The sequence below is a fragment of the Nycticebus coucang genome, chromosome 9, assembly GCF_027406575.1.
Source record: "Nycticebus coucang isolate mNycCou1 chromosome 9, mNycCou1.pri, whole genome shotgun sequence".
Classification (NCBI taxonomy): Eukaryota; Metazoa; Chordata; class Mammalia; order Primates; family Lorisidae; genus Nycticebus; species Nycticebus coucang.
Window position 1 is genome coordinate 43527715 of NC_069788.1, and position 23351 is coordinate 43551065.

The 23351-nt window shown below is 40.5% G+C and overlaps 1 protein-coding gene across 2 annotated transcripts in view; it reads right to left on the minus strand.

The window, feature by feature from the left end:
- The window catches only part of MAPK14 (mitogen-activated protein kinase 14), a 98401-nt gene that overhangs the window by 34512 nt on the left and 40538 nt on the right, over nt 1–23351 (minus strand). For both annotated transcript variants that reach the window (XM_053603810.1, XM_053603809.1), the window contains exons 2-3: nt 18897–19026; nt 13195–13253 (exon numbers count right to left, since the gene is read on the minus strand). In XM_053603810.1, coding sequence (XP_053459785.1) covers nt 13195–13253; nt 18897–19026 — 189 coding nt within the window. The remainder of the gene's footprint in view (nt 1–13194; nt 13254–18896; nt 19027–23351) is intronic.

Below are 23351 nucleotides of genomic sequence, written 5' to 3' on the forward strand. Positions count from 1 at the left end.
TTCACTTTGTTGCCCTCCGTAGAGTGCTGTCACATCGCAGCTCACAGCAACCTCCAGCTCTAGGGCAATTCTCTTGCCTCAGCCTTCTGAGTAGCAGGGACTACAGGCACCAACCACAATGCCTGGCTATTTTTGTTGGCAGGCAGTTTGGCCGGGGCCGAGTTCAAACCCACCACCCTCATTATATGGGGCTGGCACCCTACTCACTGAGCCACAGGCACCGCCTATTTTTTTTTTTTTTTTTTTGAGACAGAGTCTCACTCTTGCCCAGGCTAGAGTGCTGAGGTGTCAGTCTAGCTCACAGCAACCTCAAACTCCTGCGATCCTTCAAGCAACGTCAAACTTCAAGTGATCCTTCTGCCTCAGCTTCCTGAGTAGCTGGGATCATAGGTTCCGGCCACAACACCTGGCTAATTATTTCTATTTTTGGTAGAAACAGAGTCTTGCTTTTGCTCAGGTTGGTCTCAAACTCCTCAAGTGATCCTCCTGTCTTGGCCTCTGAGAGTACTAGGATTACATGCGTAAGCCACTTTGCCCAGCCATTTAGTTTCCTTAAAAACGTTATTCTGGGTGGTGCCTGTGGCTCAGTGAGTAGGGCGCTGGCCCCATATACCGAGGGTGGCAGGTTCAAACCCAGCCCCGGCCACACTGCAACAAAAAAATAGCCGGGTGTTGTGGCAGGCGCCTGTAGTCCCAGCTACTTGGGAGGCTGAGGCACGAGAATGGCCTAAGCCCAAGAGCCGGATGTTGCTGTGAGCTGTGACGCCATGGCACTCTACCGAGGGTGACAAAGTGAGATTCTGCCTCTTAAAAAAAAAAAAAATCATTCTTTCAGCTTTTATTGACGGCTATTTTAAAAAATTTTATTCTTGCATGAGAAATATACAGTATAACTTAGTACATGGCCGCAAAAGAATATTGTTCACTGACAGTATTCCTACATTTACCTTAAATGAGAGAGGAATATTTTATCTCTAAGCAAGATGAGACATCTGAGAACTTCTCAAAGGGTGGGGTGCTGGCTGTTAATCCCATCTTTATGTGCTAAGATTAGAGAACTATTACATTCAAGTCCAACAGGTTCAACACAGATGTTCTAGATACAGTGCCTTAAAGCACTTATTACTGTACTACACAGATACAGAAACATAAAAACTAGATCAGTTTTTTCTTTCAGGGTAACAAAGAGATTTTATTTAGGAAGAACAAAGAGAAAGTCTGCAACACTTCCAAAGAGAATCGGAAGTGGGTCCCTCTCATGGTGGAGAGAAGGTAAGAGAGATCTAGATCAGTATTTAAGAGGTTGAGGTTGTTTAAATTAGGGTAGGTTTTATCTACTAAGAATCATTCTTGGGCGGAGCCTGTGGCTCAGTGGGCAGGGTGCCAGCACCATATACCGAGGGTGGCGGGTTCAAACCCGGCCCCGGCCAAACTGCAACAAAAAAAATAGCCAGGTGTGGTGCGAGCCTGTAGTCCCAGCTACTCAGGAGGCTGAGGCAAGAGAATCGCCTAAGCCCAGGAATTAGAGGTTGCTGTGAGCTGTGATGTCACTGCACTCTACAGAGGGTGACAAAGTGAGACTGTCTCTAAAAAAAAAAATCATTCTCACTCTTGAGGTTGAGTAATAGTGTACATATCAGTTGAAGTGCAAAGAATGCTGATTGTACTTTATTTCTGTTTTTATTTTTTATAAATTTTGAGGGAAAGCAGGCTGGTACATTTACATCTTTTTTTTTTTGTAGAGACAGAGTTTCACTTTATGTCCCGTGGTAGAGTGCCATGGCATCACAGCTCACAGCAACCTCCAACTCCTGGGCTTAGGCGATTCTCTTGCCTCAGCCTCCCGAGTAGCTGGGACTACAGGTGCCCACCACAACACATGGCTATTTTTTTGTTGCAGTTTGGCGGGGGCCGGGTTTGAACCCGCCACCCTCAGTATATGAGGCTGGTGCCCTACCGACTGAGGCACAGGTGCCACCCTTACATCTGTTTTTAAAATACAATCAATGGATATGTATAAATATGTGTGACCTCTCTTTACAGACACACACACAGAGCCAACACATGATATTTATTACTTTCTTTCCTCTGAGAGGAATTAAAGTTTTTTCCTCTGTCATAATTTTCATGTAGGGCTGCCATGATCAGTTCTCAATTTCATGAAGATCAACAGGACTTAGCTTAGTCGTAACCTTTAGGTAAGCCTTTAGCATTTCCTATTTAAAACATGCATGTTTATGTTGCCTTGAGCAAAGGGTGGACTCTAAATGTAATTTAAATAGTAAATTAGACTTTCTGAAATGTTTTTGTAAAGGCAGTTTGGATCTAAAAGATGTTCCAATCTCAATACAACCAAAGGCAGGCAGCGCTCTCTCTGTGCCTTGCATTGCAGTAAGCAATTTAACGTGTCCATGTCTCGTGTACTTTCCCAACAACTCTTTATAAGTCTGCCTGTCCCATTAGTATACCATTTCATTGATGAGGAAACAGGTCAAGGGTACGTAATCTGGTTCAAGGTCAGAAGTAGTAGTGTCAGAAGTTGAATCTAGAACTGTTCTACCTCAGAAACTATGATCTTTAACACAGCAGTACTGACTCCAAACATTCTTTCAGTTGACAAGGAATTTACACCAAAAGACTGACTTAAAAAAAAATTTATAAACATCATAATAACCAGGGAAGCATTATCTCTAATAATGCCCTTAAATTCTCAATCTTGTACTTAGTATCAAAGTTAATCTTTAACTAATAAAGAAAAAAATTTGCTGCTAAAAGCACAATATCCTACCCTAAATATAGTCACTATATTTATATATATATATATTTATATATATATCTTTTTTTTTTTTTGAGACAGAGCCTCAAGCTGTCGCCCTGGGTAGAGTGCCGTGGCAATGCAGCTCACAGCAACCTCCAACTCCTGGGCTCAAGAGATTCTCCTGCCTCCACCTCTCAAGTAGTTAGGACTACAGGCACCTGCCACAACGCCCGGCTATTTTTTGTTGCAGCCATCGTTGTTGTTTGGTGGGCCCGGGCTGGATTCGAACCTACCAGCTCAGGTGTATGTGGCTGGCGCCTTAGTGGCTTGAGCCACAGACGCTGAGCCATAGTCACTATATTTTTAACCCTAAATTGGTACATAAGTTGAGGAAGAGAGAGAATCCAATTTCAGTCTCTCTTTTTTTTTTTTTTCCAATTTCAGTCTCTTAAGACTGCTTTGTAAATAATTACATTTTATGACATCAGATAATAAAAGATAAAAGTTCTTTCAACTTTTCTAATTATAAGGAAAAGAGGTAAACATAATTTATTTTGAAGTAAAACCTGAAAGTTCTATGTAATATGTCCGAACTTTTCACCAAGGTGTTAGGTTCTATCACTAACCCATAGCAATTTCAGGTATAACTATTGTATTTTACTGGTTACCAGTGACTTAAATCTTTCACAGCCAGAAGACAACTGATGGCACAGCCTAAGGAAAAGCGTATGCTTTTTTTTTCTTTCTGAGACGGAGTCTCACTCTGTCACCCTCAGTAGAGTACCGTAGTGTCACAGCTCACAGCAACCTCAAACTCTTGGGCTTAATCCATTCTCTTGCCTCAGCCTCCCGAGTAGCTGGGACTACAGGTGTCCACCACAACGCTCAGCTTTTTTTTGTTGCAGTTGCCACTGCTGTTTTAGCTGACCGGGGCCAGGTTTGAACCCGCCACCCTCGGTATATGGGGCCAGTGCCCTACCCATTGAGCCACAGGCACCATCCCAAGAGTATGCTTTTAATTAGAATATTCCACCACTGTGTAATTCCTCTCAAACCACCTCCCTGTCAGAGATCACATCCATTTTATCACTAAAATTTCCAGAGTTAGAGTCAGATTGCCAAAACATTACATAAATATATAAGATTTAGTTAATTGATATGAAATAACTATCAAGAATTGCTATTAGGCTATAGTGAAACCAACTGAAAAGGCATTATTTATGGCAGAAGTGTCTTGCAAGAACTAACCTAATCACTGTGTGTTGCTTCCATGCAGCCCAAATACCAATTCATGACCACCAATTGTCAAATTCTAACTCCCATATAGAAAGGTTTTCAAAATAAATCTTGCAACAGAGGACAAAAGCAAGCATGATGAAAAATACTTTATGGAAGACACGCCAACTTCTAAAAATAGTCAAAAGGATGGGGAGTGGGGAATGTAGATAAGTGCATTTTAAATAAGTCAATTCCCCAAAGGGGCATTAAAGGAGAGTCACAAAATGTCTACTGTTTCTGAAAAGCATACTTAATTATAATTTACTTAAGGCACACCTAATATTGTCAATATTCATAATGCCAAAAATAAACAAGAGGAGATTTAACTTGAGTACAGTTGGAAACCTATCCTAGTTCTCCCACCTTTAAAAAGGAATTAAGTAAATTGGCCTTTATTAGGCTAAAGACTGAAAAGATGATTTCTTGGTGTGATACAAGTCTTTTCACTTTTCTTGTGAAGATGGTCTCCTTTAAATTGATCCAAAGTATAAAGAGCATAAATCATATTTCTCAAAGTAACCCCTGTAAGTAAAATGTATTATACTGACAAGAAGACAGAACTCTGTAATAAATGGTTTTCAGTACTCTAGACAGTGCCCCCGTTTTAGAGCTCATTTATTAAGTACTTCTTGGATAACACTCAATTGTCAAGACCCCCTCCCCCAATCTCTTGCTTCTTTAAAGCATAAAACAATCAGAAAGAACCTACGTAGAAAAAAATTTTTTCTGTATCTATAGATTATCATCTCTACTACTATCAGTCCTGTTCAAACAATTACAAAAGGCAAAAAAGTATTTCTCCCATATTTAAATGGAATATTTGAGGGCGGCGGCTGTGGCTCTTTGAGTAACACACCGGCCCCATATACCAAGGGTGGCGTGTTGGAACCCAGCCCCAGCCAAACTGCAACAAAAAATAGTTGGGCGTTGTGGCGGGCACCTGTAGTCCCAGCTACTCGGGAAGCTGAGGTAAGAGAGTCGCCTAAGCCCAGGAGTTGGAGGTTGCGCGAGCTGTGACGCCATGACACTACCAAGGGCAACAGTGTGAGACTTCGTCTCTAAAATAAATAAATAAATAAGTAAGGTATTCAAAACCATCATGGGGGGGGGGAGATTGATAATTTGTAACCACAAGCATCTGTAGCTTATCCAATGATCCTTGGACTTACACAGACTGCTTCTTTCTTTCTTTTTGTTTCAGCCACGCCCCACCCATGTGTCAGGCCCCAGTTAAATGCAAGTCTCGTGCTGCAGCCTAACCCCCTGCCAGGAGGAAGTATGAAGGGCGCTCAGAATGTGTCTTTAAAAGTAAAACACAGGCCAGGCGCAGTGGCTCAGGTCTGTAATTCCAGTACTCTGGGATGCTGAGACTGGTGCATTGCTTGAGCTCAGGAGTTCAAGACCAGCCTGAGGAAGAGCGAGACCTCCTTTCTAAAAAGTAGCCAGGCATTGTGGCAGGCACTTGTAGTCCCAGCTACTTGGGAGGCTGAGGCAAGAGAATCGCTTGAGCCTAAGAGTTTGAAGTTGCTGTGACCTATGATGTCATGGCACTCTATAAGTGAGACTCTGTCTCAAAAAATTAAAAAAAAAAAGAAAAGAAATTACAAATATAAATGTTAACATAGTTAACTCATTCATCTTTCTCTAAGACCATATCTCTTCTTGTATTCCCTACCTTAAGCATGCATCCTAATTTCAAAGAACAGAAGTATAATACTTCTGTAAGCCCAAACAACTGGGCTGAGTATTTCTTTCAGTGACAGTAGAAAGCATTATTTCCAAGCAGATCATGTTTATTTACTAGCTAAATTAGGAAAATGATCCTACACGTACACACACCAAAAACCAGAATTCAATAATGTATGATCTTTATCCATATATAAAAGAATCAGTAATTATCTATTCATTTAATATTCTCCATTCCATACAAACCTTTTATTCACTTTACACATTTTCTTCATTCTTTGACCATCTGGAACACATCAGTCCCTATCTGTTTCTTTGGACACAATTATTACCTTCTTTAGAGGCTTTCCTTTGCTAAGCTTCTTCAATATTCTGAGTTCACTCAGCACCCTGTATGTTGTCTAGACATTACAGACTTGACTCAGTTCTTTAGTTGTTTTAGGTAAACAGTTATATATTCTCTTTTTAATAAGATCATAGCAACTGGAAGATGGAGACAGGCCTTTAGTTTTGGCATCTTACACAGAAACTAACACAGTATTTACTCAACAAGAAAGGGGAAGGGGCAACTTCAAATAATCATCATAGCCTTGGATCAAGAAAAATCTGAGGAGAAAGATTTAGAGTCAAAATACATAGCAGAGATGCAATGTTATGTGTGATATTATACAATTAAGTTTACCTCTTTCGACTTTAGTTTCCTCATGTAAAAATTAGAAATAATAATACCTGTATCACAGGGTTGTTGTATGAAAGAAAATTTACGTGAAAGTGTTTTGTACACTGTAAGATGCTACTGGAAAAAAAAAAAGTTAGTTATTATGTAATAAAACTGTCCACCCACATGCTTTCTTGGTTTCACTCACATGCATAATACCATGTTTTTAAACAAAGGACGTTTTTGTAATGTTGGCAAGAATTCAAACCAAAAGAAAATTAAAATTAGATATTAATAACAAGAAGCATCATTACATAAATTTTAGTTCCTGGAAAAGTCTTAAATTCTTTTCAGATTTTTAACTAGTATGTTCATCTAAAACATTTCCTTACATATTAAGGATCTGGGAGTAAAACTGTCTCTGATAAAATAAAATCTTTTTCTCACACATTACTGAATGTGTTTGGGTGAGGAGCAAGGGGAGGACAGTTGTAAAATTGTTCATCCCACATTAAAGTAAAACCTTTCATCCTTTTTCCAATCCCACCCTTAGTGTCCATACCCTTTTGAACTCTTCTCTCAGGCAAACACCTTAATAAGCGTAGCTTATAAAGTCCCTCCCCATTCTAGCTTCCTCCTTTGCCATATACACCCCTATTCCTACCAACCACATCACCTCTGCCCTCAGGTCACTCTTAGGCCCTACCTGAACTGCACTTTCCTCACTTTCCCAACTCACACTCATCCACAAGCTCAGTGTACATTTTTCATAAAGCCTTCTCTGAAGACCCCCCACATCTGGGTTAGGTGCTCTTGTTGTTGCAGTTTGGCCGGGGCTGGGTTTGAACCCACCACCCTCGGTATATGTGGCCAGCACCCTACTCACTGAGCCACAGGCGCTGCCCAAGGTGGCCATTCTTTTTTTTTTTTTTGGTATGTATGTATGTATGTATTTTCGCAGTTTCAGGCTGGGGCTGGATTTGAACCCTTCACCTTCAGCATATGGGGGCAGGTGCTTTACACATTTGAGCCCCAAGTGCCGCCCAACCCCAAGGTGGCCATTCTATGTGGCATTTTAGCACTATGTACCTGCCCTATCCACGGCAATTGTTATGTTCGCCTGTTTTACAAACAATTGAGTGCATACTGTTCTAATAACTCAGCAAATAAGAAAACTGTGTGCTCTAATAGAGCTTATAAATAAGAGAAGACAGACAATAACAAATATATGACAGTAAAATTTGCTAAGAATAAAGCAGGGTAAGGAGCGAACAGTGCCAGTGGGGGTACTATTTCCATTATAGTGGTAAGAGCTTCTGATAAGAAGAGCCTTGAATGGAGTCCTGAAGGAAATGAAGAAGCCGGTCACACAGGATATGTGGGAAAACTTTTCCAGGTCAATAACAGAAACCAGTGCAAAGGTCTTATTGGAAAAGTGGGTGCTTACATTCAAGGAAGAACAAGAGGCCAAAGTAATGGACTGGGATGAATAGGAAATGTGAAAAGAGGGCTAGATGAGGCTGGAGGAGAGACTACAGAACCAGATCACACAGGACTCTCAAATCTTAACATGTTATATTTTGTTTGATCCTTTAAATTGTTCTTCTCTTCCACTAGATTCTGAACTCAACAATCAGGGATCATGTTTATCTTATTTATTGTTCTCCTCACAGCTAGCACTGTGCCTAGCATAGGGTGGAGATTCAAATTTTATAGAATGAAATCAGGTTAAAATGTAAATCCAGAAATTCTCTTTACCAGTTCAGTGCCTTCAGCTCCTTTTATACTGAAATAAAAGGTTAAACTTAGTTGAACAATGATCATTAGTAAATGGAAGGCTAAGCTAACTGATCACTTGCCTATTGGCTTTCACTGTAACAAAGGCCACTGACTGACCCTGTCACAGGTCTCCTACTAGATCACGGTAGAATCCACAACTCAACTTCCACTTCATTTATAAGACCTGGATATACTGTATCTTTACAAAATTATGCCATCTGTTGACCACATCATAAGGCAGTCAAGAGCAACCTGGTATATCCAGCCCATCTTTTAACTCCACAGTTTCCAAAAACCATGTCCATCTATTAGATTCAGTAACTGCACATTGTTCCTAACCGCACTCACTGTCTATTGCTTCTTTCTCAAAGGTACGGTCTTACAAATGTATGCAGGATGACTAAAAAACAAGAAATAAAAAACACAGCAAAAATTTGAATTATAGTAATGTACTGCCTAAGATGTTTTGATTAACAATGGCCCACATATATAACAGTAGTCTCATAAATTGTAGTACTGTATTTTTACTGTACCTTTTCTATGTTTAGATATGTTTAAATATATACATACTTACCATTGTGTTACAACTGCCTACAGTATTCAGTATAGTAACATGCTGTACAGGTTTGTATCCTAGGAGCAGTAGGCTGCACCATATAGCCTATGTATATAGTAAGAGATACCATGTAGGTATGACAAAACTGCCTAATGAAACGCTTCTCAGAAGGTATCCCAATCCTTAAGCAATGCATGACTGTATATGATAAATGCCTAAGTGCTAAATGAAACAAAAAAAGCACATGGCTTGTAGACAGTTGCCTTAGAAATAAATAAATGGAACAAATACACATAATGTGTAATTAAAAGTCAACTGTAAATTTGAAAAGTAATTAGAGATTTTATTAATTAACATGAAAAATTTGTGCTCAAAATTATAGGCTGCTCTAAACATGGCAGTCTATAAAAAACCACCTTAGCCCCATATTTGGTTTGGCCAGAATAATGGGTTTTTGTTTACTTGCTTGTTTTGTTTTGATATGAATTTGAATGCTTTTAGGTCATACATATATGTTTTACCACAGATGCCCCTACTCCCACTTGTATAACACTGACCTCCATTTATGGTATTTAAATTTGCAACCTGGCAATTGCTGGTGAAGATGTTGAGTCTCTTATGCGTGTTCCAAAATGACTTTGGAAAACACTGAATCAACTTCGGTCATGAACACAGTGCTGATTTTTTTCAGTGACACAAACATCACACAAAGAGTAAATAATGAAACATTTTCCTAAGGGCAAACTTAGGTTCATCACTTTTCCTGGGCTTAAGTGATTCTCTTGCCTCATCCTCCCAAGCAGCTGGGGCTACAAGCGCCTGCCACAACGCCTGGCTATTTTTTGTTGTGGTTGTCATTGTTGTTTAGCTGGCTCAAGCCGGATTCAAACCCATCAGCCTCAGTGTATATGGCTGGTGCCGTAACCACTGCACAGAGGGGCTGAGACATCATCACTTTATTTTCAGAGACTTTCTGTCAATGAAAACACTTTAGAAGCTACCTACCTCAATTTTCATCATTTTATAGGGAAGCTGACTGAGCCTACAGTTGTAAAGTGACTTGTCCAAGGTCATACAACCAATTGGCAACTTGGATACAAAAGTATCTTGAATTTGTTTCCTGCAACTAGACTGCGCTTTTTTCTTTTTCTTTGAGACAAGAGTCTCACTTTGTCACCCTCTGTAGAGTGCTATGACATTATAGCTCACAGCAACCTCAAACTCTTGGGCTCAAGTGATTCTCTTGCCTCAGCCTCCCAAGTAGCTGGGACTACAGGTGCTGGCCAAAAAGCCTGGCTATTTTTAGAAACGAGGTCTCACTCTGGCTCAGGTTGGTCTTGAACCTGTGAGCTCAGGCAATCCACCCACCTCAGCCTCCCAGAGTGCTGGGATTACAGGTGTGAGCCACAGCACCTGGCCTCAGATTGTGACTTCATCAAAGTGAAGGCCAGTGTTTCTGATTATTCTGCACCTATTCTAACACTCTGCTTCGTGTTCTGCACTCAGTAAATATTTAGCAAATAGTACCGAGATTTACTTCCAAGGGATGAACTCAATTCTTTTTTATTAAAAAAATGCAGCTAGAGCTAAAGAGAAAGGACAGATTCCTGCTCCATAGCCACTGTTTTGGTTGAATGAATGAATGAAAAAATAAATGCAACTTTACTTCTACAAGGAAACTTGTAGTTGGTGGGTCCTCATATGAAAGAAGGAACCAAAGACACTATGCTTAACCTTTTAAATGAACCTCTTTTAAATAAGGCTGTTTCACATAGGAAAAATAATAAAAATAATCCAGTTCCAGGATATTTAATTAAGCCAATATATGGCCTGCGCCCAAGTCAGCAAATCATCAATTCCTCTGTTAAATAAATCCTTCTTCATTATACCTAAAATTCTGGGATATAGCTCGGACTTAATTCAAATGTTTCCAAAGTAATTCACAAACACATTATTTCAGTATTTTTTTCCACATTTAGGAAGAAATAGCTTTGTGTATCAAAAACCATTATTATGCAATATTCTCTTTTCCTTCCTACGGTAGGGCTCAACAACATGTAACACACATGTCCTGGGCAACATCCAGTAAGCCGGAAGCCTCCACATTCCACTACCAAGCAGGACTGCAAGGAAGCACAGTTGTTCTTAGGTACTGCCTATTTTTGTTTTTTTCCTTTGCTTGCCTCTTCAACTTTCATTAGCAAGATCAAGGTTAATGTGGCTTAGGAGTTCTTGTATGGACCAAATCTCTTCTAACTTCTCTCAGACATACCATGTTTTGACTAAATTCAAATGGTGAAGAAATATCTTTGCTACCTTTCTCCCTCTCTTTCCATTTCATCTTTTTCAATTATTTTTCCCCACCTCCCCTTCCTTAAACAGAACATACAAGCTCAAACATATCCCGAAGCATTCTGTGATAAAGGAAGAAACGGTGTTTGGACTTAGCACAGGATAGCAGTGAGAGAATCAAAACTCAAGGGTAGGGAAGAACTAGTTAGATTTAGCACTGGGGAAAATGGGGAGTGGAGGTAGAGGTTAAGGACGAGCATCCAAGATCTACAAAGTCATTCTGTTTTGGCTTTCATAGTACCATATTTTGCTGCGCATAATGTATACTTTTTGCCCAAATTTTTGAGGGAAAAATAAGGATGTGCATTATACATGGGTAGTATAACTCAGGAGCAAGGGAGCTGAGAGGGCCCCCTGGGGCCACTACACCCTCCTGCCTAGGCTGCCAGGTACAAAAGGTTCTAGTCCATAAAGGTCCAGGATGCAGTGGGAGTGAGGGGGAGCAGCCTCTGCCGAGTGCTGCAATCAAGGGAGGTGGGCAGTGGCTGGGTTGGGAAGGCAGGCAGCGACCATGTAGGGTGAGGGCCAATACCCAGCCCCACTGAGGGGACTGGAAGCTCTGTGCAGGCCGCAAGGACCTACCTGGCTGCCTGAGGGTCGAGTGACTTCTGAAGCTACCACCCTACTGGCCACACACATGGCCATTTTGGATGCAGCCCGTGACGCTGTAGGAAAGAAAGGGCTCCCAGGAGAGCGGGAAGGGGCAGACTTTAAAGAGCAGGCAGCTACAGGAGGGTGGTGTGATCTGCCTGTATATATCACAGGAGCATCAGCCCCCCTCCAGATGGCATCACTCCCAGCCACTTTCTCAAGGGGCATATTCTTGAAAGTCTGGGCCAAAAATGTGGGTGCACAGTACGCATGGCAAAATACCCTTTCTACTTAGGAATGACAAAACTTCAACAGGATCAAATGTGTAACTCTGTATATACAGGGATACATGTACTGTATACTGTAGACACAGTGCTCTTTCTTTTTTATGCTCTAGTGCTGTGGTTCTGAACCTGTGGGTCATGGCCCATAGGAACTGTATTAAAGGGCTGCAGCATTAGGAAGGTTGAGAACTACTGCTCTAGTGTATCTGTGAATTAGGAACAGGAGGAGCTGTGTTAATTCAGGTATTAGAAAAGTCACTGTATGGGCGGCGCCTGTGGCTCAGTGAGTAGGGCGCCGGCCCCATATACCGAGGGTGGCGGGTTCAAACCCAGCCCCGGCCAAACTGCAACAAAAAAATAGCTGGGCATTGTGGTGGGCGCCTGTAGTCCCAGCTACTCGGGAGGCTGAGGCAGGAGAATCGCCTAAGCCCAGGAGTTGGAGGTTGCTGTGAGCTGTGTGATGCCATGGCACTCTACCGAGGGCAATAAAGTGAAACTCTGTCTCTACAAAAGAAAAAAAAAAAAAAAAAGAAAAGTCACTGTAGTAGAGGGCTCATATATACATGGAAACACCTGCTGGAATATGCACTTATACATGTACGGCCTGAGCACATGAAGGCATTAATGACCCATGAGGCAACACTCCCAATGGGATCAAGAGCCAGTAGATAAATGCTTCCCATCCAAGATACATTTTGTACCCCTTCTAAGTTCTCAGCAGCTTTCTGTCCAACTTCCCACAGTGGTGACCAACTCAATAACATACCCTTACAGTAGTCTTCTCTCTTTCCCTGTTTCATTTTCCCTAGCTCTCCACTACTGGTTCCTGAGACTGCAAGCTAAAACAACCGAGAAGAAGTCTTTCTCAACATGTAGGGTCCACCCCTTGTCTCAATACAAACATCTAATACTTCAATGGTCAGCATATAGTGGTAGTATTGTTTTCTATACACATGGGGACAGAAGAACAACTATAGTCAAAACTCCCTTGTTTCTCTGCCTCATGGAACTCTGGTAAGGACTCAACACTGACTCTTCAAATGGGGCATAACATGCCTGTAATGATGGAAATATTAAGATATACCACCCAAAATATACATCTTCTGTATCCATCCCAACCCCCGAGAGTAGGATAATAACAGGTATAAAGAATCTTTTAAAGTCTGTATACTGCTAAATGGTTCAGGAATAGAAACAGGCTGCTCATCTTCATCCTCTAGCTCAGGAAGGCAAATGCAAAATATTTACTCACACATCATTGAATTCCTCCAGAGACCGTGCAGGTGTAAAAACATCCAGAAGACCAATCACCTATAAGAAAACATAAAAATCAAACTGTACCCATCAGTTCTTAATTATTTTAATAGGAACTAAATATAAATCCAAACCTCAGTTCAATAACATTATAATATCAAATACTTTAATAATTTCAATTGATTTTCTACCAAATTATGCTTTTTTTTAAATTTGTTAACATCAATTAGCCCCTACTTTAGCACCCCCTACTTTAGCATTAAAATTCTTCATCTCTTTAGAACTGGGTCATATAAAGCCAATAGTTAGCTTACCAGAAGCCAAAAAAATTTAAGCGTTCTAGTGCTTTATGTGTATGTACTAATGGTCTAATGAATTAAAAAACAGGGGAAAAAAAAAGCCACACTTCTACAATTACCATAGTATTTTGCTTCTTAAAATGTATTTCACAAAAAAATTTCCATATTACTGTATAGCCTTCAAACTGACATTTTTAAAGCCCCAAATATTCTCACAGTATATTCTTTATATTATACTTTTAAAAGTTATAACACTAAGATAATAAAGTCTTAGTTATGATCAAATATTTAAATCTGACAATTTAAAAATGAAACAAAGGGTTATCTTTATACAAGGATGAAGCAAAGAGCTACTTAGTAGTCAGTAATCCATGATCTTTGAGCAGTTTTCCTGGTCATGAATGGATACTGATTTATCCATATTAGCATCTTCCTCCCCCTACCTCCTGCCTAGTTCTTCTTAAAATCTAGACCACTCATTTCTACATTAAGTAGCGGGTTCAAACCCAGCCCCAGCCAAAAACTGCAAAAAAATCTGGTTATATGCCCAACCAGATATAGGATTTTGGGATATGAAAAGAGTGAAAGCTAGATGACCCTCATGAAAATCAAACCCATGACCACAGCCTTACTAACACGCTACTCTAAACCACCAAGTTAAACACACAGCTCTAAAAGTAAGGTATGTGAACTCTCAAAACATTATCATGAAAAAGAGTCCGTCTAATTAGGATATGACTCTGCATATCCAAATATCAGACTTTTAAAAGTAACTTCAATTATACAGCCTGACTTTGAACAGAAAAGGGGGAAGGGCAGGATGGAATTCAAAGAAAATGGCTTTTCTGGTCCATGCAAATCATTCCTAAGTAAAGAGATAGTCACCCTTCAGATCCTTACCTAGACCACCCTATAAAAGAAAACTAAAACTATCCATGAATGTACCACCCATTATGACTATCATTAACATTTTGAGATTTTTTTCCTTTAATTATTTTCTGATGCACATAAATTGGGGTTATATGTGCATTTTGGAATCAAACAACTGAAAGTCTGAACCCCACTACCAGTTTCTGATTTCTTGAATGCATAAGTTTTTGTCTTCTTTATTCCGACAATGCCAGCACTTGGAATGGTGCCTGGCATACAGCAGGAATGCAATAAATGTTTGGTATACATATATAATGTTTGGCAAATAAATTCAGTCTCTTCTTTGAGGTCCATTTTCTTCATATGAAAAACACAGGGATGTTATTGTTTGTTTTCAAAGTACTATGGGGAAGATTGAATAGACAATGTACCTGAAGGTGTCTAACACAAAGGACTGACCCCTTACTGAGCACCAAAAGAAGCAGTGACCATAGTCAGTAGAGTTTTATAAAAAATTATAAAATACGATGCACATAAGCAAACTACTTGAAGCAGGTACTTCTAATATCAGACTTTGAGACATAAAGCTAAACTAAATTATTCAAATGATTAAAAAGCATGACATCAGAAGAACAATGAATTAACTTGGAAAACAGAGAAAGCTGACTAGCAAAGACCCTACTGAATTTCCCTTAAAAGGGGAAATACTTGCAATATTTAATGATTTAATCCAAGCACACCAAAACCCACAATTTTATGAGATTAAAACTATCCATATAATATCAAAGTATTTTTAAATTATTTTTTATTTTTTGAGGCAGAGCCTCAGTTTGTTGCCCTTGATAATGCGCCATGGCGTCATAGCAACCTCAAACTCTTCAGCTCAAGTGATCCTCTTGCCTCAGCATCCTGAATAGTTGGGACTACAGGCGGCCACCATAAAGCCTGGCTATTTTTTTTTTTTCTACTCCTGGGTAGAGTGCCGTGGCTTCCCAGCTCCAACTCCTGGGCTTAAGCGATTCTCTTGCCTCAGCCTCCCAACTAGCTGGGACTACAGGCGCTCGGCTATTTTTTTGTTGCAGTTGCCATTGTTGCTTAGCTGGCCCAGGCTGGGTTCAAACCAGCCAACCTCGGTGTATGTGGCTGGCGCCATAACCACTGTGCTACAGGTGCCAAGCCAATACTTAATGTTTTTAACACAAGCACCCCAGAACAACCTGTTGGTCTACCATGGTGAAGTTAAATCTAAGATGCTCAAATAGAATTTATGAAACAATTCTTCAGTCATTTTTAAATTTCAAAATGTATAGAACTCCAGACCTATAAGTGGGCAATCTTTGTAGTGTCTACCCACACAGCAAAAGGAGGCATTTGGCAGGCTCCCTTTAATCTTTCCGTAGAGCAGGTGTTAATAAGATCAAGGTCACTAGTTCAATCAGGAAAGGGTCAGCTAACTTTACCCATAGTGTAACTCTCACAGTCACACAGGACATGCCCTAGTTTCAGTCACTGATCTAATAACAATGCATTATCACTAACAGAATAAATAACTCAAGATGAACTACTAATTATGAATGAGAAGCATTTTTGTGTAAAAGGTTACATGTACACTATGACACTTAAAAATTCTATTTGTTACCAACGCTTAAAAATTTTCAAGAGTTTTAACCTACTATTGCTACCTTTGGAGCCCTGACAGCTAGCTAAAAATTAAATGGTGACCCCAATCATTTTTTTTAAAAATAAGAGGGAGAGGATAATGAAATAGAAGAATTTACCTGAAAATCGTCAATTAAATTCACTGAAAGTCTGAGTTCTTTACTGGGTAAACTACTTTTACATTATAAACACCTAACAAATGTTCATAGAATAGGCTGAAATGCAGATTTGTCTATATTGAGTCAAATCTTTGTCTCCTCCTTATTCCCCTTTCAAACGCGCCAACAGAGCCATGTGTCTTCTTTTGTTCAAACAACAAATCATTAATATTTAGGTGACACTCTACTGTTAGAACCAAAGCTTTTTTTTTTTGAGACAGAGTCTCACTATGTTGCCCTTGGTAGAGTGCTGGCGCGTCACAGCTCACAGCAACCTCAAACTCTTGGGCTTAAGCGATTCTCTTGCCTCAGCCTCTCAAGTAGCTGGGACTACAGGCACCCGCCACAACATTGGGCTATTTTTTTGTTGCAGTTGTTTTAGCTGGCCCAGGCCAGTGTTGAACCTGCCACCTTCAGTGTATGTGGCTAGGGCCATAACCACTGTGCTACGGGCGCCCAGCCTTTTTTTTTTTTTTTTTCTTGAGACAAAGTCTCACCTTGTGACCCTGGGTAGAATGCCATGGCGTCATAGCTCACAGCAACCTCAAACTCTTGGGCTTACGTGATCCTTCTTGTCTCAGCCTCCCAAAAAGCTGAGACTAGAAGGGCCTGCCACAATGCCTGGTCTCAAACTCAGTGAACTCAAGCAATTTACCTACCTCAGGCCCCCAGAGTGCTAGGATTACAGGAGTTAGCCACTGTGCCTGGCCCCCAAAACATCTTAATATAAGAATAAATAGGCTCGGCGCCTGTGGCTCAAGCCACTAAGGCACCAGCCATATACACCTGAGCTGGCAGGTTCGAATCCAGACCCAGCCCGCCAAACAACGACGGCTACAACCAAAAAAAAAAAAAAAAAAAAAGCCCCGCGTTGTGGCGGGCACCTGAAAGAATAAATAGACTCTAGTAAGAGGGCTATTTAAAAGATAATTTATGTAAATTAAAATCCTATTTTTTGCTGGGTGAGGTGGTTCACGCCTGTAATCCTAGCATTCTGTGAGGCCAAAGCAGGTGGACTGCCTGAACTCATAGGTTTGAGACCAGCCTGAGCAAGAGCAAGACACCATCTCTAAAAATAGCCGGGTGTTGTGGTGGGCACCTGTAGTCCCAGCTACTTGGGAGGCTGAGGCAAGAGAATCATTTGAGCCCAAGAGTTGGAGGTTGCTATGAGCAATGATGTCGCAATACTCTGCAGAGGGTGACAAAGTGGGACTTTGTCTCAAAAAAAAAAAAAAAAAATCCTGTTTTTTCTAATACCATTATCCTTCTCTTAAAGAGTCCTATAGCCTGGCTCGGTGCCTGTGGCTCAAGCCGCTAAGACTCCAGCCACATACACCTGAGCTGGCGGGTTTGAATCCAGCCCAAGCCTGCCAAACAACAATGACGGCTGCAACCAAAAAATAGCCGGGTGTTGTGGCCAGTGCCTGTAGTCCCAGGTACTTGGGAGGCGGAGGCAGGAGAATCGCTTGAGCCCAGGAGCTGGAGGTTGCTATGAGCTGTGATACCACAGCACTCTACCCAGGGCAACAGCTTGAGGCTTTGACTCAAAAAAAAAAAGAAAAAAAAAAAGAGTCCTGTAGCCTTTCCTAAATTGAAACAATTGTATTCATCATTCTGCATCCTCCTCAGTTCTACAACCACAGAATGGTCCAAATGTAACCAGCCCTGTATCATACTCTGTGTAAGATATCTCAAAGTATTTCATTGCAGGAACTTAAACCACAAAAAACTAAACATGTTATTTACTAAAGAAAAGCTAAAGCATGGATTCAGATGACTTAAAATAATTTTGCCAAAAATACTTCCTTATTTATAAAAAACAAAAATAAAGTATAGCAGTGGTAATCTCCTAAAGCAGATGTTTTTATATTAGTATAAGCTACATAGGTAGGATCCTAGGGCCTCCCGGAGGTGCTTTGGGGTTCCATAAATGTTTGGCTTACATTCCACTTTCAAAATGTTCTTTATACTTGAAAAGCCATGACAGTATCTGTCACATCCACTAATGTGTAATGAAAAACAGCATACACACTCAGATATGTTAAAAATCAAATGCAAACACAACAGTTAACTGCCAGGCCACCTTGACTTTATGCCAACCTAGGAATGATGTTTCTCCTGCCAGCTCTTTCCACATATCTCAACTTCTTATAAACATGTCACTAATTAGGAAGGCTGCAGTTCTGCACCAAATTTTTATGAAACTCAATTTGGCCAGCCAAACTAGCTCATGGCTTTAATTCCAGCTACTCAGGAGGCTGAGGTAGGAGAATTACTTGAGCCTAGGAGTTTGATCTAGTGAGATGCTGTCCCACTAACACCCTAGTACAAGAATGGACCAAAGTTTGATGCACTCCAATTTCCATTTATAGTAATTAAAACATATATTCTTCAGTTTATTAAAAAACAAAATTTATTCTTCCTTCAAGGAATAACTTACATTTTCTTTTTTTTTTTTTTTGTAGAGACAGAGTCTCACTTTATGGCCCTCGGTAGAGTGCCATGGCCTCACACAGCTCATGGCAACCTCCAACTCCTGGGCTTAAGCGATTCTCTTGCCTCAGCCTCCCAAGCTGGGACTATAGGCGCCCGCCACAACGCCCGGCTATTTTTTGGTTGCAGTTTGGCAGAGGCCGGGTTTGATCCCGCCACCCTTGGTACATGGGGCCGGCGCCTTACCGACTGAGCCACAGGCGCCGCCCGGAATAACTTACATTTTCATGTTTCATATGTTTAAGTAACCGCAGTTCTCTGTAGGTTCTTTTGGCATGAATGATGGACTGAAATGGTCTTGATAGCTTCTTCACTGCTACACGTAACCCAGTTTTTGTGTCAAAAGCAGCACTAAGGAGAAAAAAAGAGAAAGAAGCAAAAAACTCATCATTAAAAGTGCTCCAAATACCATTTCTAAGTATTTAGAAGGATCATTTCATTTCCAAATTAAATGAGTCTACAACAAAATACAAAAAAAGTATAATACAAAAATATATTTATAATATATTATATAATAAATATAATGTATTTATAATCTTACTATCCAAGTAAAGACTCTGTTATTACTTTTGGTGTTTCCTTCTACACTTTTCTATGCATCTAAATCAGAAGTCAGGAAATTTTTTCTGTAAAGGGCCAGACAGTTAATACTTCAGACTGTGCAAGCTGTAAGCTCTCTGTCACTACTCAACTCTGTGGTTGAAGCAGGAGAGCAACTAGATAAGTTTAAAACCAGGTATGCTGTGTTCTGATAAAATTTACAAAAACAGACACCTGATCTAAATAAGCTAAAAGATTGACAAACATGGAGTTGGAGTCCACCCTGTCTTCCCTGCTTAGGCCTCACCGTCACCTCACCATCACATGCTGCCTCAACAGAGCAGAGGCCTTGGAAACCACCGTGTTTTTGACACAATGAGTTGGCACAAGTATTTCTTAAGCACCTACAAGGTATTAATATTTGGCACTTTCTAGACAGTGAGAGATGCAGCAGGAAAAGTCAATAAATCCCTGTCTTTGAGGAATGAGAAGAGAGGGGAAAAGAAGAATAAAATTATTTCAAATAGTGACGAATACTATGACTAAATAAAACAGAGTAATAGGATGAAGAGTGACAGAAAGTTAGTAGAACTACGCTACTTTAGCTCAGATGTCTGAGGAAGTACATTTGAGTACTTCCATTTGAGTAGAGAACTGAATGATGAAAGTCTCAACTATGTAAAGATACAGAGGGAAAAAGAGCTTCAGGCAGAAGAAATAATAATGGTAATGTTAACATTTATTGAGTCTTTACCACATAAAAAGAACTGTTCTAAACCCTTTAATTTTTCTTAATTTAGCTCTTTTAATCCCCCAATATCCCTATGTAGTAAGTATTATTATCATTCTCCCATTTACACACAAAGAAATTGAAGCACAGAGAGATTAATTAATTTGCCAATGGTCACAAAGCTAAATGTGGCAAAACAGAAAGTCCAGATCCGGAGTTTATACTATTAACCACCTGGCTCTGCTATCTCTCAGAAAAGCAAGTGCAAACAGATAAAAAAAGAAGAATTAGGGGCGGCGCCCATGGCTCAAAGGAGTAGGACCCCGGCCCCATATACCAGAGATGGTGGGTTTAAACCCAGCCCCGGCCAAAAACTGCAAAAAAAAAAAAAAAAAGAAGAAGAAGAATTAGGAGAATTGCAAGGGTGAGTGAGAGAAAGACAAAGTGGGCCTGTGTAAGCAGGGCACAGGGAGCATGAGGAGAGGAGAACGGATGAGATCAGAGATGGAGGCAGAGGCTAGATGGTGTGGAACGTCTACAGCAAAAAATCTGATGTGTGCTGTAATTAACTTTTAGAAATTTTCTGAGACAAATTCCATCATGCCTCATCCTCCTATTTATCTCACTCTCCAATGAACATGTTTAAGACTCTCTGGTTATGTATTATTACCAAACTCTCTTCGCCAAAGCCTCTTTTACAGCTCTGTACCTACTCCAGTTCCTCTCCTTTCACTCGCAAACCTTTACATTATGCTCTCACCTCAACTCCCAATTTGTGATAAATTCCTGTAAATCTTGAACCTCTTTTCTGAACCTGTCCTCCCTCTCTGGGGAACTAGGTCATACCTAGAAGATACTACTTCTCTCACTGTCCTGCTGTTAGAGGGCATCTCTCTCATAGCCCATGTACCACATGGCTAGTAGCTGTCCTTGCCAGTCATTCCCATTTCAAGACCATTACTTTCTGTTTGTTTTACAAAAGCCCCTGCTCACAACCCTGAAAAACTATCTTCCTCTCTGCTGCTGTCATCCACTGACCTGGAATTTTCCATCATTCACTGAAAAGTCAGTTACTATCTGACTCCACTCCCAACTTCTGTCAACATTCTTAGCAACTTCAACATCCAAGTGAAGGGCATATCCAACATCCTCCTTTCGTCACCTCTCTAGGAAACTCCACCTTATCCAGCCACCTTCATAGTCACACCCTAGATCTCTGTCCCCCCACCAAAAACTGCCCCACCTAAAACATTCTGAAGGCCAGCACTCACTTTCCATCACAAGCCTCGTTTGCTTCTACTTTACTTGGAGTGTAACAAGTTGCCGTGTTGACCTCATCATCGTTGCTTGTCCTCAGCCCTCTTCTGTCATTTCCCTTCATGTTCCACGATAATCACTCCCTTATACTCCTCTGTCTCTGATGTACTCAAATGGATAAAGTCTAACCTCAAGTGATCTTGACCATTTAATTCTCCACGTATGACTATGAGGAACTAACTATGGTAGAAGAAAAAATAATGCACAGATAGATTGGTTAAACTTTTAATTTCTGACCTTAACCTCAAACAGGCAATTGATATTGCCACTTTTTTTCTAGTAAATTCGTTTCCTACTCCAAAATAATCATGAGACATGTTCTCTCTCAAACCTCTAACTCACCCTCTTCTCTCAAGAGTTGCCCATGACTTCACTGAAAAATAAAGGAAACCATTGAAGGGGAGCTCCATCTGCCCACTACCAAATCTATAAACCCATCTGCACTTGGACCCATCCATCAACTCCATCTTCTCTCTTGCTGTAACTGAGGACACATGCCCCTTTCTTATCAAAATCCAAGACCTCAATACATGCTTTGGAGCCACCCCCTCTCATCTTCCCAAGAATTTCACTTCTTCATTCCCCTTCTCTCTTGCATCATCAGTTTCTTCCTATGTACTAGATAATTCTTATCTGTATAAATACGCTCTAGTTATTTCCCATCTTCAAGAAACACACAAAAGACTTCCCTTCATGTTTTTCCATCACAGTTAAAGGTTCTCCAAAGAATCATCTACACCAGAGGTTCCCAAAGTATAGTTCCAGACCAGCAGCATCAGTATCACCTGGGAATTTATAAGAAATGCAAATTCTCAGGTACCACCCCAGAGCTACTGAATCAGAAACTATGAGGTAGGTCTATTAATCTGTATTTTACCAAGCCCTCCAAGTAATTCCAACACAGACTGAAGTTTGAGAACCACTAATCCATACCCCTGCTACTCAAAGTATGCTCCGTGGACCAGCATTACCTCGAATATCATTTAAGAAATGCAAGATCTTGGGCCCTTTTGATCAGATCTCCAGGTCATTTATATACTTCTTTTTTTTTTTTGAGACAGAGTCTCACTATGTCACCCTCAGTAGAGTGCCATGGCATCACAGCTCCCAGCAATCTCAAACTCTTGGGCTTAAGTGATTCTCTTGCCTCAGCCTCCCAAGTAGCTGGTACTATAGGCGCCCACGACAACACACGGCTATTTTTTGTTGCAGTGTCATTGTTGTTTAGCTGGCCTGGGCTGGGTTTGAACCCACCACCTTCGATGTATGTGGCTGGAGCCATAACTACTGTGCTACAGGCACCGAGCCCACATTCTCCTTTGAAATAATCTCAACTATACCATACCTATATGACTTTAAATTAAATGCCATTCATATACTGAAAACTCCAATGTATGTCTCTCTCCGAAATCTCTTCTCTGAGCACTGTGTGACATTCCATAAGAAAGACCTACAAGCACCTTAAAGTTAGCAAGTTCAAAACACCCAGAACTGTTCCTCTCTCTGTCTCTGTTATTTCAATAAATGGACAACTGCTCAAGCCAGACACTTGATTTTCATCCTGGATTTCTTCTCCCTTTCCTCCAGTCCTCAGGCTCCTAACCAAATCTACCAGCCAATCCATGGTCTTCACTTCCAAAATACATCTCAAATGCAATTTCTCTTCATTTCATTGCTCTGATATTAGTCCATGTCATCCTCATCACCAACCTGCCTTTTTATACTGGTCTCCTTGCCTCCTATTTTGCCCCCTTCTAAATATTCTCCACAAATATCCAAAATAGTCTTTCAAAAATACAGTCCCCTGCTTCAAGTCCTTCAAGAAATTTCCTTAGTAAATAGAATAAAATGCAAATTTTTTATCATGGCCTATAAGGCCCAAGTGATCTGACCACCATGGATCATTTCCACCTGCTCCTACTATGCTCTAAACATACTGCTCCTTTCAGTTCCCTCAGCTACTCAGGCTGTTTCTGGTTCCTAGGATTCACTTCTTCTTCACCTCCATTCCACCCCACCCACTGCTAAATCTTGATCCTTCAAGTATTACTTAAATTGTTGCCCTCTTAGAGATGGCTCTAAGAGGTCC